This window comes from Balaenoptera physalus (genome assembly GCF_965194825.1).
Source record: "Balaenoptera physalus genome assembly, chromosome: 2".
Lineage (NCBI taxonomy): Eukaryota > Metazoa > Chordata > Mammalia > Artiodactyla > Balaenopteridae > Balaenoptera > Balaenoptera physalus.
The window spans coordinates 117149989-117166414 of NC_138883.1; the positions used below are offsets into that span (position 1 = coordinate 117149989).

Here is a 16426-nt window from a genome sequence, read left to right on the forward strand (position 1 = left end):
AGAATAACAAATTATAAGTTTTATTTATAATTTTTATTCATAGCATGACTTTTAATGTAAAAACTAAAATTTGAGGATCTTTTTGGTTAATAGTTGAAAGCTTTTGGTTTGAAGTTGGGTTATTAGTAGTTTTAAATTTACACAGTGTTGTGTGTCCAGCAGATTGTATGTACACTTCCTGTGGCGATAACCCCTTTATTAATAGCACCCCACCTACATAGAACTCAACCATCATGCACCCTCACCTCCAGAACGTAACTGAAGACTAGGGAATAAGAGAAATACTTTTCAAAGTCTGTACATTAAAGTAAATAAGTTTCTCAGAGTCCCAAAAGTCTTTATTTAGAGCCTATTTATCTTTAATTCATATGTAGTTTTAACAAACTGTATTGTCTTATTTCTAAGTCCATAGTTGATCAGAAGTGGTAGAAAGACTCTCTTGAAATGCCCCCTAACAACAGCAATTAGTCACCTTTGTAAGGAAGAAGATTTAAAATAAACATAAGAACACAAAGATCTTCCTTAAACAGAAATGGTTGTCTCAGCCAGGTTGAGGAAAGTTTCTTTTCCTCTCCATCACTGCCAATGGGTATTTCCTGCCCCTGGCCATTTCTTTTGCCCCTCCTCCTATAGATACAGTTGCCGTCTGGGAAGAAATATCTTCCCTCAGAAATCTCTGGAGTCCCATCTCACCTCAAATTAGTATGAGTCCAGGCTGACACTTAAGGTGGGAGAAAAGGAAATATGAATAGGAAAAGAGGTGAGGTGCCAGGGCAGGGTTCCTTCTCTGCTAATCCCTACCCCTCAAAGCCATAGAATTTCTCTATTAGCAGCATTTTTAACCCTGATGGCTAAAATGTGTATGTCAACTTTAAATTTGGGGGTAAAATTAATTGTTGGTTTGATTTTAAGAAAATAAAAAATATTTAAAAATTTTCAAGCAGCATGTAAAATAAAAAGTGAGATCATACATTCCAGCCCTCTCCCCAGTGATAATCACTTTTAATAGCTATGGACTTTCTGTTTTATATATACAATTAAATATTTAAAATATAATATATACATGTATAACAAAACTAAACAGTGACGTAGTGCTATGCATACTGTTTTCCAGTGTGTTTTAGGACATCTTCCCATGTGAGTACATACAAGTTTATCACAGTTGTTTTGATAGCCACATGGTATTTTATAGATGTATCATAATTTATTTAACCAATTCCTTTTGATGCTCCCAAATTTTTTATTGCAAACATATGCAGTGAACCCACTTTTACAAAATGTCTTTGTGCACATGTTCAAATATAGTATAGAATAAGTTTGTAAATGTGGAATTGTAGGGTAAAAGAGCATGTGTGTTAAAATTTTTGCTAGTTATTTCCAAGTTGTTCTCCAAAAAGCTGATTTTTCTCTATCAACAGCAAATGAGAGAGTGCTGTTTCCCCACACCCTTGCCAACATACTAGTTATTTTCAGACCTCATAGTCTCTGCCAATCTGATAGATGAAAATGTATATCTCTTTAAATTTTATATTTTAAAATTATTAATGGAATTGAGCGTCTTTCAGATTTTTATTAATGGTTTATATTATTTTTGAGAATTGTCTATTTGTCTTTTGTTCATATTCCTTTAAACTGTCTTGAATTAATGATTCATTTATAAATGTAAATTAAACAATATAATTAAGAATAGGAACAATTTAAAACTTATAACTGTCAAAACTCCCGTGGCTACTTGTGGTTTTTCAGGTAATGAGAAGTGCATAGAGTAGTCAAGTCAGTCTGCTTACCTGACTTCTGCTAACCACTGCTCATGTTTGCTTGATATGGATTCATAAACTTTCAAACTGTTCTATTTTGAAGGAAAAAAAGCTCATTGATTTGAGTGAAAAATAGGAATTGGAACCGATGCTACTACCTCTTTTAAGACAGAGCACTTTTAGTTTAGAGTAAGTTCAGTTAATCAAATACTTGCATGCCAGTTTGACTCAAGATATTGAGGTGGTTTGAAGTGGAAAATGGATTAAGGATGTAGCAGGAAAGACAAGTTTAAGGGACAGGATATGATTTCCATTTTTGGATACCCTGAGCCTGAGATGTCAGCAGATCATCTCTGTAAAGGTATTACAGAATTGGGGCTCAGATGAGAGGTCTCTCTAGACCTCTGGCTAGAAATATAGGTTCAGGAATTATCTGATAGAGGTGATAGTTCAAGCCATGAGACTAGATCATTTCACTGAGGAAGGAAGAAGAAAAACCTAGGGCAAAGACTTGAATATACACCCATCATTAGGTGTCCAAAGGAAGGAAATATTACTCTGTCTGCAGAACAAGATAAGTACCTAGAATTAGAGCTATGTAAAATGATAAAAGTTCATTTTGCCCCTGGATATCTTATTCAGAAACATCTGTGTGAATAAATGGGATAGTGCTAACATAATGTTTGTTCTTTTCCCTTCTACATGCATGGTGTGGCCCTGGGTTAGAGTGCTAGGCAGGGAGAGGGGAAGCTTAAAAGGCAATTCTGAACAATTTTTTTTTTTTTAAAGAATTGTAAGATACTTATTTATTTTAAAACATTTATTTATTTATTTATTTGGCCATGCCGGGTCTTCGTTGCGGCATGCAGGATCCTTTAGTTGCAGCATGTGAACTCTTAGTTGCAGCATGTGGGATATAGTTCCTGCACCAGGGTTCGAACCCGGGCCCCCTGCATAGGGAGCGCGGAGTATTATCCATTGGACCACCAGGAAGTGCCCCCAATTCTTTACTATAAATAACATATGTAATAATTTATCACTCTGAACTGAGGTAAACAATGAGTTAATATGTGTCTGTGCTTAGAACAGAGCCTGGTATATCTTAATCACTCATTAAATGTAAACTGTTGTTGTTTTTATTATTTCTATAAACTGGATGGAGAGGCTAAAAATACATGAAAATTAGATAAAACTTATATAATTTGGTTTATATTATCTGATGGCTGTATAATTAGATTGTTAAATGAGTAAGCTTATGTGGGGAAGGATAAGGATTTGTTTACTTTGGAGTATTTGGTTAATAAGTTTCTTCGAGGATGTGGACTTGAGCTGGTTTTGAAGGCATGAGTAGGCTTTTCAGATGGGCAGGATTTTCTGGCAAGGAGAGTTAAATGAAGAGCAGTATGAGTTGAGGCAGAGTAAAGGCAAAGGCAACAAAAATGTTCTTATCAGTAAACTATTTCTTGAAAAGGCTCACTTTTGTTATTCTGAAGTTTATCTTTTGTTATGAAACAGAGGGATGATTATTAGATGATGAAATCATAGGCCAGATAATCTTTTAAAGATTGTGATGCTAGAAGGGAAGCTGGAGGTAGTGCTTGTTCCAGTTCTTAATGCCTGAAAGTTAACCTTATCATTACATATTTGCTTCCTAAAACGTCATTTATTTCCTGTTAGGCTTTGTGGGTATCTTTTACAAAACATTGATTTCTCTGGATTTTATTCAGAGCGGCAGAAATAAGCTTCAGGATGATGTGTATTGGGAAGTACTGAGGAATTAATTTTTGCTACTTCATGAAGAAATCCTTATTTAAAAAAAATTTTGTGGAAGTGTGCACTTCCTTCTTCAGAGTAGGTGTATTTAGGTAGAGATATTGCAGTTTCAGAATCAGCCTTATTTATCAGTCATTAATGTTCGTGGGTAAGAAATATCAGGTAATATTATGGTACTAACTTGGTATGTAGTTCCACTTTGTTCAAAATTGTTTTAAGATTTGCCTCTGCATACGCATAATAATTTGACCTTGATATAAGGTTCCTTTTTCTTTTAGAACTCACTGGACAGCCCCCCCGCCCTCCAAATTTAGTGCTGTACATAGTATTAATGTCTACTAGGTACCCTCATACCCTCATCTTTTTAAAAAAATCTGTATATTTGTAGAATTTTGTGTGTGCGTGGACTTTGAGATTTAGAAATTTCATCAGGATATGATTAGATGGAAGTTTATTCATTGTTTTTTTTTTCTTTTTAAAGAATGGTACAGTGGAGTTGCATTTTTGGTTAGGCATTAGGTTTAAATTCAGCCAGTAATGTGAAAACTGCATACTATCATTTTCCCATTTAAACACCTTAGGAAGACTTTACATTGGAGGCTGATATTTCATCTCAGTAAGTTGGGCTTAGATAACTTTTCTTCTTAGTCTTGGAATAAGTTATTTCTTTTGTTGACTACTAAATAAAGACGAAGACTTGCATTTGTATTGTTCAAAATCGTTTTTTTTTTTAACTCTAGAACTGAAGTGTGATGAGATGCACATACTAAGAGAGGCACACTGGAGCTGAGCTCAACTAGGAGAACAACAAGTTCATATCTCATATTGCATGCTTATACTGAATGGCAGGTAGAATGGTTCTATTTAAATTATTTCATATTCTCTCATGTATGATTGAATTCATTTAACTTTAAATGTGTGTATGATATGATTTCTCTTATTAGTGAGTTTTGTTGTTGTTCTGAACACACGAGTCTATTTTAGGGTAGGAAAATTTCTTCTATTACTTTACTACCCATACTCTGTTTTCTCTTTCTGGAATTCCACATAAGTGTATTTTCTCTGTCTCTTTTCTCTATGACACTTTATTTCCCCCTTTTTTGGTGTGTCAATTTTTGCTTTATATATTTTGAGGCTATATTATTAGATGCATACGGATTTAGAATTGCTATCTTTCTGGTGATTAAAGTCTACTTTTTCTGATTTTGATATAGCTATATCAGCTGTTTGGCTTAGTGTTTAAGAGTTTTCACCCTTTAATTTTCAGCCGTTTTTATAGTCTTATATTTATGTTGTGTATGTAGCATACTCTTAGGTTTTCTTCTTTATTTATTTATTTATTTTTTTAAAAATAGCTTTATTGGGTTTTTTTTTTTTTTTTAAAGAAATTCACGTTTATTTATTTATTTATTTATGACTGTGTTGAGTCTTCGTTTCTGTGTGAGGGCTTTCTCTAGTTGCGGCAAGTGGGGACCACTCTTCATCGCGGTGTGCGGGCCTCTCACCATCGCGGCCTCTCTTGTTGCGGAGCACAGGCTCCAGACGCGCAGGCTCAGTAATTGTGGCTCACGGGCCCAGTTGCTCCGTGGCATGTGGGATCTTCCCAGACCAGGGCTCGAACCCGTGTCCCCTGCATTGGCAGGCAGATTCTCAACCACTGCGCCACCAGGGAAGCCCTTCTTCTTTATTTAGACTGACAATTTTTGCCTTTTTTTCTAGAGCTCTTAGTCTATTTACATATAATGTAATGGCTAATGGCTTTAAATCTTCCATTTTTATTATTTACTTCTCACTGCTTTGCCTGTTCTGTGGTCCCCTTTCTCTTTTTTTCTTGATGGCTTGGTTATCTTCAGTTATGCAGTTTTTCCCTCTCTTTTAGTTTACCAGTTATATATTCTTTTACTGTTCATTTAGTAGTTCTTAACACATTATTGACTGGGGGATTTTTGCAGACACTAATGCCTGTGGCCATAATACGTCTCTGGTCAAAAATATGTTAAATGTATCTTTGACTTATTTATTACTTTTACCATTTATTGGATGATACAAGACCTTTTGAACACCTTAATTCTATTTGTCCTTTTCTTCTAATTTTTGTTATTATTGTTATGTATTTTAGTTCTGTTTATATTTGCTAGCCACATGACATTATTATTTTATAAGCCATTATTGATTTAGATTTACCCATGTTGCTTTTATTTATCAGTTGCTCTTCATTTCTTTCTGCATCTCTGAGCTTCTATCTGGGGTCATTTCCTTCTGCCTGGAGAATATCCTTCAGTATTTAGTTAGGTCTGCTGGAGATGAATTCACTCAGCTTTTGTCTGTCTGAAAACATCTTTATTTCATCTTCAATTTTGATATTTTTGGTGGGGGCTGCTGGATGTCGAATTCTAGATGACAGTTTTTTTCTTTCAGCCCTTTAAGAATGTCATTCCATTGTCCACTGAACTCCATTTCTGATGAGAAATCAGCCATAAGTCTTATTTTTACTCTCTTGTGGGGAATGTGCTTCCCTCCCTCTTTCCCCCTTTGGACACTTTTAAGATTTACTCGCTATCTATGATTCTCAGAAATATGCCTGTGATGAGCCTTGTTGTGATTTTCTTTGTATTTATCATTCTTGCTGAGTTTCTTGTATCTGTGGAATGATTACTTTCATCATTTTTGGAAAGTTCTTGACCATTATCTCTTCAAATATTTTTTCTTCCCCATTGGAGTTTAGGCTTAAGGCTTCTTTGAATCCTCTTCATTCTGATGGCTTCAGAAAAACTATGGTTTTTGTAGTTTATCTGTGTTGTTTTGGTTGTTGAGGTAAGAGTGACAGTCTCTTATGACTTTCTGCATTCTAACCAGAGGCAGCACTCCATTTATTGATTTCTTAATTTCATTTATTGTATTTTTCAGATCTAGAATGTCTGTTTTGTTTTCTTTTATAGTTTCTAGGTCTCTGCCGAAATTCTCCATACTGTATCTTTATTCCTTAACCCATCCTGTCATATGTGTTACCATGAAGGTTTGCTTTTATATTTGTTATTTCTCCTGGTTTTGGGGTTGTCTTGTGTTTTTATGTGCTTGTTTATTTGTGATTGAGTGCCAGGGATTGTTTATGAAAAATTATAGACATAATCTGAATGCTACTATCTTCTCTCAGAAAGGATTTACCTTTGCTTCTCTTCTGGAATGTGGTTATATGAAGTCACTAATAATCTCAGGTCACTTTAGTCCATTCAGGGATTGAGATGATTTAAAATCAGGCTTCAGACCTTATGAGCTGAAATATTTTGGGTTTACTTTTATTTCTTGTATGTAGCCCTTTGAAGTCCTAATCCACAGTTTAAGAGGTTTATCCTCCTCCTTGGCAGGCCCTCACTCCAATTTTTGTCCCCTCAGGGCTTACATCTGTCAAGAGCTATGTTCATCTTCTCAGCCTCTTCAGCAGTAGTGGCCTTTAGAATCCACAGATACCTCTAGGTTAAAAAAAACAGCTCCAAATACCAGGTTTATTTATTTTGATTTTCTCATTTTCTAGATCTTGGTCCCTTAATTCCTCATGACCTTGATTGCCCTCACACAGATCTTTTGTATTTTGTCTAGTTTCTTTATTTCTCCTTAGTGGAAGAGTTGGTCCGAACCGCCGACTCCGTCATTCCTGGAAGCTGAACTCTTGCAATGCCCCTTTTGTCTTTTCTCTTATTTAAGTTCTGTTAGAAATTTTCACGCTTGTCTGGTTTTTTGTCATGTGCAATCTGCATTTATTGCCCCTGTTGTATTTCTTTGAAAAATTATTCAGTTGTTTTGTGGCTGAAAGCAGTCTGTCCTGATTTCAGATTATTCTCTTTTCATGTGCATGGTATTCTCTTAAGTTTTTTTAGGATTTCTACAGTTGAGATTTCTGTAGTTGGGAATTCTAGTACTTTAAAGTTTTCTCTCGTAAATTTTCCAGGTGAAAAATTTTGCTTCAGTTGATAGAACAATCACTCCTTTAGCTCCTGGGTCTTTTAAAGTGTCTGTTGATGGGTACTTGTGATGATGGGATGGTGTCTGTGTGTGCAGAGTATTGCTGGTTGAGATGGACTCTTTTAAACTTACGTGGGTTTGTGTTCTAATGTTTCAGGCCTAGATGAAAGGAGAAAATTTTAGACTTGCAGTAATTTTGTGTTGCTAGATCATTGGTTTGTAGGGAGTAGGGGTGCAAGGTATAGTCATACTGCTGTGAAATAGGTTTACTGCTACAGTGTTTGTTTTCAGTGCTGGAATTAAAAAATTCACAATTTAAATGCTGGCAATTGGCTGTGGAACTAGCAGTAGCAGCCTCTTCTCTTTCTGCCCCTTGTCTCAAAACTTTACTTCACACATGATCTGCAATGTGAATGCTCTGCCAGGTGCTTTGCCAGGCTTTTTTCTTGGAGGCACCCCAGGCCCACATATGGTTGGCAGTCTTCTGTGATTTTCAGTGGGCTACAGATTTTTCCCCTGGGTTTTTCTTTTAATCTATTCCTTTGATTATTTCAGCGGATATTGGGGGTGGAGTGTTGGGTAGGCATTGATTACATTTATGAGCTCAGTTTTGCCATCTTGAACTGATAATCTACACTGTGTGTGTTTTCTCTTTTTCAGTTGGTTTAGTTTGGTGTCTGACCCAATTAAAAAAGAATAGTTTTATTATTTTCTTTTTACTTTTATGTACATATAGATTATAATAATGCAATTTCTGAAGGACTCTAATAGGCTAATTAACTCTTGCCTGATACGAACTCTTATGGAATGGGGTATTTTTTATTCCACAGACATTTTTGTGAATGTTGAGTATATTTTCAGGACTGTTAGGTTTTGGGATTACAGACTTCAGCAGGTCTCTCAATCTTATATACCTATCCTTGAGGCAGAGATACATTTCTCTGAGGCTGAAAGACTTTTCCTCGGGAGAATGACAGCAGGAGTGTTCTTAAAATTTTGATTTTTTTTACCCATTGTTAAATATAAATGGGTACAAAGTATTGATAATAGTTCTTAATGTATGTAGAAAATATTCCAGTTAAAATCTTATTTATAATTTTGGCTGTGTTACTCATTTTTTTCCATATATAGTAAATTTCAGTGTATTCTCTGACCAGGTGATTATATCAAATAATAAGGGTTTATGTTACATGTATTATTGCATTTATTCATATGTAACACATATATGGAAAGTAGGATGGCATGACTTCTTTTTAATAAGGAATTCAGAGTTCAGTAAGGTAGGTAGGACATGAAACAGAAAAGTAGAAGTGTTATATATTCATTATGCAACCTTTTACTTACGGGAAGAAGAATTAGGAATCTGCTTCAGTCTTAAATCTAGAATTTGCCAGTCTGAAAATCATTCTTTGGAAGTGGTTTGAATGATTAGGTGTAGTAGAAGGAAATAGGAAAGCAGGTAGCTGAGGCCACAGGGTGGATTGGAAAAGAAAATAGCTAGCTTCATTATGCTGTTTCAGGAAGGACAACGTTATTTCTGTTATAGACATAAAATACGCTATAAGGAATGTTGGCTGTCTTCACTTTATATCCAACAAGAATAGTACAATTTAGGAAAAGCTGTTTAAATTGAATCTTCCTGACTAATGTTTTGTTATGATATAAGTTGATTTTCCTCATATGTTCATCTTAGGTTAAATACATTATTTATGTAATGTTATAAACTTGATATGACGAAGTACACTTGCTGCCAGGTTTTCAGTTTTTAATGCAGTGGCTTTCACACTTGTTCAATTGTTAGAACATCTGGAAGCAGTGGTGTGCTTTGTGAGGTAATTGTGAAGTATTAATACCTTTAATTACATTAAACAAATGAAGTATAATTCTTCAAGCTGTAAATATGACATATGAATGCGGTTCAACTCAGTTTCAATTGAAGAAATATTTAATCAATATTTGTTGTGTACCATAACACAAGATAATTTCGTGATGAAAATGAATTATGGAAGAGGTAGAAGAAAACAGAAGTAAGGTTCCCCTCCCCCCACCTCCTCCCCCAAATCAATGGTTTATAGTATCTTTTAAGATTAGTTGAGATCTTGATAGGGGCTGGTTGCTTTAGCCAATGGCAGCATGCCTAAGTGATTCCTGAAGTATAGTAAGTATTTTTCAGAGCATCATTATACATATACTGAGATAAATCTGTGCTCCAGAGGCCTTGGAATCTGCATTTTAAGAAGCATCTGTGAGATTTCTTACTCACATAGCTTGAGAAATATTTTCTAAATGTTGACTGAAAAAAACCCCAGAATATTGCTTCTGAATTTAAAAGAAGTAGTGTTTTAGAATGAACTTCCTCTCCAAGGGAATATAATTCATATGATAAGGTAGTTGCTATTTCACTTATATTTAGGAAATGTCTTTTTATAGCTACGAACATTTGGAATATTGAAAAGAATTGCCATTTCGCTGAAAGTCTTTTATTTTGTTTTTTCCATGGGAATAATCATATCTAATGGCTTTAAATGATTTTTCAAATGTGAAATTTATTAGAATTTGGACTGTATTAATGTAATATCTGGAAGATTCAAAGTTATAATACATTTTTAAAAGTTTTAGTTTTGCTTTGTTAACTGCTTCAACTTTTGGAAGCAGGAACATAAATGAAAAGTTAAACTGAAAGTCTTATGTATATAAACTTTAAAAAATTCTTTCTCCAAAACTGTGAATTTCAGACTCATTCATTCAGTAAACCCTTATTGAGTACATGCTGTATGCCAGGCTCTGTGCTGGGGTGTTGAGGATGATTCAAACTTAAACCCTGTTTTGATAAAGTTCATTTTAGTGGGAATGAGATAGGGAAAGAATATACATATATATATGTATATGTATGTGTATATATATATATATATATATGTATGTATGTATCTATATAAACAAATGATTTGTGCATTGCCTAACTTTAAAGAATTTGGAATTCCAGTAGAGGGTATTTAAATAGCCATTATATTACATGCAAGAAAAAAAAACCAGTGTGTATACGTGTGTGGTGGTAGTGCTAGTGTTGCCTCATAGGCTGTTCGGTAGTCTGGGCAGTGTGCAATGATTTCTTGGATTAGAATGATGGAAGTGCAGAAAAGTTTATGGAATGGGAAGTCATTTAGGTGATAAAATAGAATTTGGTGATGGATTGGATTTTGCAGTGAGAAACGTGTCCAAGATGATTGCTAAGGTTCTTTAGGATTTGTATAGCAGGATGGTTGATGTTATTTTTTGAGGGGAAAGAAATAAGTTTATGGGGGACAAGAAGAGCATGAGCTTAATTTTGGATATAATGAATTTTGATATGCCTTACCCAGGGGGCAGTTTGTTACAAGTCTGGAGTGTAGTGAAAGACGTGGGCTGTAGGTTTATGAGTCATCTGCTTAGAGTGTATGGTTGAGTAGAGAGGATGGGCTGTTACAGGACAGAGAAGGGAGTGGAGAAATAGGAGGAAAACCAGGAGAGGGTTGTATCGTAGAAGTCAAGAAGGGAGTATCAGACTTGCTGGTAGATTAAGTATGGTGAGAAGTGAAAAATGTGTTTTGCATTTAGCTACCCATGAGTCACCCATGACCTTACTAAGAGCTTTAAGTGGTATTTGGAAGCAGGTTGAGGGACAAGTGGGAAGGGAGAAAATGAAGACTGTGAAAAGTTCCAGAAATTTAGCTGTGATTGAGGATGACTGAATGCAGTGGTTGAGTCTAATAAGAATGGTGTGTGTGTGTGTGTGTGTTTAATGGGCAAGACTCGAGCATGTTTAAAAGGCAATGGAAGACTATGTGAGAGGGGTAGTTTGAATATACAAGGAAAACGAAATAATAATATAAGTTTCCTGAGAAGGTTGGGAGAATATGGGGTTGGTTCTGAGCACAAGTAGAAAAATTTACAGTAGATCAGAGAGGAGGAGAGATAAGGCTACTCTTTAACTGGAGGGAAGGAGCGTAGAATAGGTGAATATTCTTAATAAGGAAGTGAGGTCTTCTGCTGTGCATGTAGAGGTTTGAAAAGCAAGAAACAGTTCTCAGGAGAGTTGGTGAGCAAGTAGACCAGAGTTAGGATTGTCAGTACTTTAAAAAGTACTAATATGAGAATATACTGTACTAGATTTACCATGAATTTAAATTCTGTGGGGATAACATTGTTTTCTATGCCTTTTCTCCCCTCATCTGCTAGGGGCTCATGATCTGAGCACCTTGGAGATGGTAGGTTCTCAGTAAATATTTACCCTAAACTACTATCTTTAATTGAAAAATGCATAAACAGCAACTACTCTTGACTGACTTAAATTTTGTAGATTAATGATAGAATTAATAAGTGAAGGAAGCCTCTTCCTGTAACGGTGTTTAATACACCATTTCAACAAATCTCTCCCTGCAGCCTACTAAACTTTTCTCTTTAATTAAGTAGCTGATTTACACAGCAGATTTTGCTCATTTGAGGACTCAATCCATGTCTGAACAGGTAAAGGTAACAGCTCAGGCATAGTTAAGATACATTGTAAATGCAATCAGAATTTCACCTCAGGGCAATTCACTTTTGAGACATCCATCTCTAAAAACCTGTTGTGTCTAAAAGTGGGGACTTTTATAACCAATTCCCCCTTATTCAGAGGCTAATTATGTAGTTTATTTGTCTCAAGATTAGGCAGTCTCCTTGTTTCTCCCCTTCTAACCTATCCCTTGGTTTGGGCATTTTGTTACTCTAAGCTCATGGGTAAGGTAAGGAGAAGAAAAGCCTAGAAAGTAGATAAATTAATGACCAAAATGAAGCTCTCTTGCTTGTTAGTTTGTTTTTCTTTTGTCTTATTTCTGTGGTCCATTGGAAGCTGTCAGAAGTGACTGCAGTATTCAGTGTAATAAAATGGGTTTTCAGTGTGTGAGGGAAACCCTCATCTTGTTTAGATGGTAGAGATAATGAACAGTTCCAGGCAGATAGAATTATTTCCCTATGTTTCCATATAGGCATATGGCTCTTTATGGGTGGGGAGTAACCCTTTTCTCTGTGTCTGTCTTCACACCCCTCCCTAGTAGCTCTCCCCTTTCTGTCAGTCTTATCCATAGCCATAGGCATCCCCAGCCTCCTCCTCCTCCTCACTGCTTACATGGATTGCTTTGCAAACATATGAAATGCTGTCATCTGGTGACTTGGGCAGAGTGTGACCAAGGTCACGCAGGGTGCAGAGGCCAGATGGAGGAATTCAAATTATGATCACTAGACCATGCCCCTCTAGGTAGTGGCCTAAACTTTTATCTCTGTATCCTCAGTAGCCTAAACTTTTATCTCTGTATCCTCAGGGCCTCAGTATCTGGCATATATTATGTCTCCAGAAATATTTTATTTTTGAATGAAAGACTATTTCAAAATCAGAGTATAGGAGGAATTATTTAATTTATCTTTCTGCTTTTATGGATGAAAAATGTGAGGCTTAGATTCAGTAGTAGCTATTTATGTTCCTCTGACGTAGCTAATTATATTGTAGACCATACAGAGAGGTAAGTGAATATAATATGCAATTGCACCCTTCCAGGAATCCCAAGTTAAATAGAAAGGCAGCCATTTATCTAGCAGTGTGTGTGTGTGTGTGTGTGTGTGTGTGTGTGTGTGTGTGTGTGTGTGTCTGTCTGTGTCTGTGTCTGTGTCTGTGTCTGTGTTGGGCGGGTTGGTGGTGGTGTTTTTTTTTTTGTTTCATTTTGTTTCTGGTGCCTATATTTTCTGGATACTGTGATATGGCAGGTACAGAGTTGCAGAAGACGTAGACAGCTTTTGCCCGTAAGGAACTTTTCTGATGTAACATGAGACAGCGTAAGAATCAATATGTCTCAAAGTGGTATATGATTAAATGCCAAGTAAGTGGTACACCTTTATATGTGCCAACTTTATAAAATGAAAAAAATGCTCATGACCCATCACTAGGAAGATATGTATTTTCAGTTGCTGTTCTAGAAGTGGGAACAGATTTGAGTTGGGAGAACTCTACATCTGGAAGTACATGTTGGTGATTATTGTCTACTTGATGGAGACGATGGAAGGGTGTTGCTCAGTGTAAACTGTCCATGTGGAGACCAGGCTGGTTGATGGATTCTTTTGTGTCATATGATGCCTTGTCACCAAGTAAGGAATTCAGTCCTATTGTAAAATTATTTTGTCCACATATGTGTGCATATATGAGAACTCATGAATTTTTTTCCACTGGAAGGGGACCTTCAGGACCATCTGCGTCACCCTTTCCTTTCTCTCTGGTCCATTTGATTAGATCCACCATTACTTGAGCTGTGACTGGCACTATGACACTTTCTCTTGTAGCTTATTTTCTCTCTGACTTTCCTTTATTACTAAATTTAGCAAAAAGTTTGCCACGTATAAAATGGATTTCTCATATTTTCACTGTTTGGGGAGTAGTTGAGTGTGGAAAGAGAGTGTAGAAATCTGGGAGGGAAATGGTGAAATATTGATTCCAGTGAATTTATCAGAAGTACAGAGAACCAGGAACTTAGGTACAGTTCTGGTCTCCCTTTTGGCTGCTTTTGGTTTGTGATGGCATAACTTCACCTGCAGATAGTCATGATGAATATTTTCCTTTTTATCGGTAGCAACACGGGGGTATGAATAGATCCTGTGGCATATCTAGATATAAGAAGCTATGAAGATAATGACATTTAGTACATAATATTTACCTTACTCTCAAGGTGTTTGTAATCTAGTTGAAATATATTGCCTTCAAAAGGTTTGTAGTCTGATTGAGGGTTAAAGGACCTGAAAAAGTTAAATAACAATAGCATATATCTTGTTCTTTGTGCCAGATGAATGCTCATTACTATTTTCCCAATGTCTAGAACAGTGCCACGTACATAGTGGATTTTCAGTAAGTATTGGTCGATGGATAAATAGAAGGTACTGGCAATAAACATAAGGGGGCCTCTTGAGGGCTATGGCAGTTGGAGAAGGCCTGAGATCTTGTACTGTGCAAAGGGTAAGTAACTTCATTCTGTCCAATTTTGTGTTTCTGATTCTTCCTGATCTCAACACTTCCCCCCACCCCCCAACCTCTTCAAATACTGAAGCTGTTTCTTCCTTTTGATACCTGATTTTTTCCTTCAGAAGCAAGCCTGACTTCTCTTACTTTTATTTTGCCACTGCTTTGTTCATCTCCTTAACTCTTCCTTTCTTCTTCTCTTCCCAAGTCATTGCTGTTTATCTCCTAGGATTTAGAAGGATCATGTTTTGGTTTATAAGGTGACTATGTTTTCTTAGGTCCTAGTTCCCTCTTCCCCTGAAGAGGAGGTGAGGCACTATCTGGGAAAGACCTGAGTTATCAGAAAAAGTTCCAAAACATCTATGATGAAAAGGAAAATTCTGTAGGATAGGTGGTATCTTATAATAACATAGCAATTTTTGAGCCACATTTTCAGGCTGTCATAACTACATTTTAATTGGCTGCGTTTTTTTAAACACAAATTAAACTAGTTATGTTCTCCACCCTCCTCAATTTTGGCAGTATAAAGGCCTGTTTCACAGAGAAGAACACATAAACAAGTAAGTACAAGGAAGCTTGTGTGAATGAAATTCTGCTCTATAGCTCAGTGACTTTCTCTGATTTAAGATGTAGCTCTTGGCAACTTCAAATAGTTTGTGTTCTCTGAGGGAGAAGTCCAGTCTATTTAACTCTGTTTACTAAAAACTAATTATGATTCTCCAATGGGAAATAGATTCTCAGACTCATTTATTCATTCAACAAGCATTTATTGAGTAGCTAATATGTGTGAGGCACTGTGCTAGGTATTGAGAGATGGGAGAAATAAGAGTTAAAGGGCATATCATACATAAAAATAATCAAAATGCTGTGTAGCAAGTGATGATGTGTAAAAGGGGTGCAGAGTGCTTTAAGAGTTCTAAAAATGGAGACGTTACTTCCAGACAGAGTAACTCAGGGTAAACTTTATAGGAATGGTAGAATTTGAGCTGGATGGTGAAGGGCCTGAGTACATGGTCCCTGCATCGGAACACAGGCTGTTGGCCCTGGCTGAGTAGAGTATATGGAGATGGGAAGGGGGGCAGGAAATATAATGAGCAAACACCTATGAGTAAGAAAGCGTTTGTGATATGGGCACAGAAAGTAATTTACTTTGAGGTTTGGAGTGTTAATGTGAAGTGGCACAAGATAGGGATGGGTGCTTGATTTGGCAATGGGGTATGCTATGAATTGGAGGAATGGGTTGAGTCTAGGCTGTTTACCAAAAATTGGTGTTTCTTGGAACATTGTTCCTCTAGTCAAGAAGTTATTAGTTTTATTGTGGAAAAAAAAAGTATTCTCTGCTCAAATAAGTTAGAGAATTCCTTAGGAGAGGGAGAATGATATTGATATCTTAGAATGATTTCTGTGGTATACTGTTTTCAGTTGTGTTGCTGTATTAAAAATAGTGGCTGTTCCAGTGTTCTATAGATTTTGTCCATTGAAATTTGTTGCAGTTTTTCATGATGATGTCCTTCAAGGATGATTGAAGAGCAGCAGTGTAGGTGATTGGGCTGGCCTCACTCCCCTCTTCTCATTCCACAGAGGGTTCTGTGTAATTTAGATAATGGCAGTGCTTCCTACCTTGCTGCTTAGTAAGAAGTCCAGCACACAGTAAAAGATTCTTAAAAGGTTTTAGGGACACTGTGGAGTAGGGTGTGGCATGAGCAGTTGTTGGTTATACAGGTACAGGAGATGCCCTATGTTTGTACTGTGTAAGATACAGTTGGCTATATTTTCCTTGTCTTTCTGTAAATCTCACTACCAGTGCTGGGTGTTCCCAAGGTTTTGGGAACTTTAGGCAAGTTGGTTAACCTCTCTGTGCCTCAGTTTTCTCATTGTGGAAAGCTCTCTATGCCAGAGACTTTAAAAAAGTGCATCGCGT

General features: G+C 36.3%; 1 protein-coding gene across 11 annotated transcripts in view; it reads left to right on the forward strand.

The window, feature by feature from the left end:
* NEO1 (neogenin 1) overlaps window positions 1-16426 on the forward strand; it is a 247610-nt gene that overhangs the window by 9469 nt on the left and 221715 nt on the right. Inside the window, exon 2 of one of the 11 annotated variants that reach the window (XM_082443651.1) lies at window positions 4271-4379. The exons of the other annotated variants lie outside the window; for them this stretch is intronic. Within the exon in view, the coding sequence (XP_082299777.1) occupies window positions 4373-4379 (7 nt within the window). The 5' untranslated portion in view covers window positions 4271-4372. The remainder of the gene's footprint in view (window positions 1-4270; window positions 4380-16426) is intronic. 11 annotated transcript variants of the gene reach the window in all.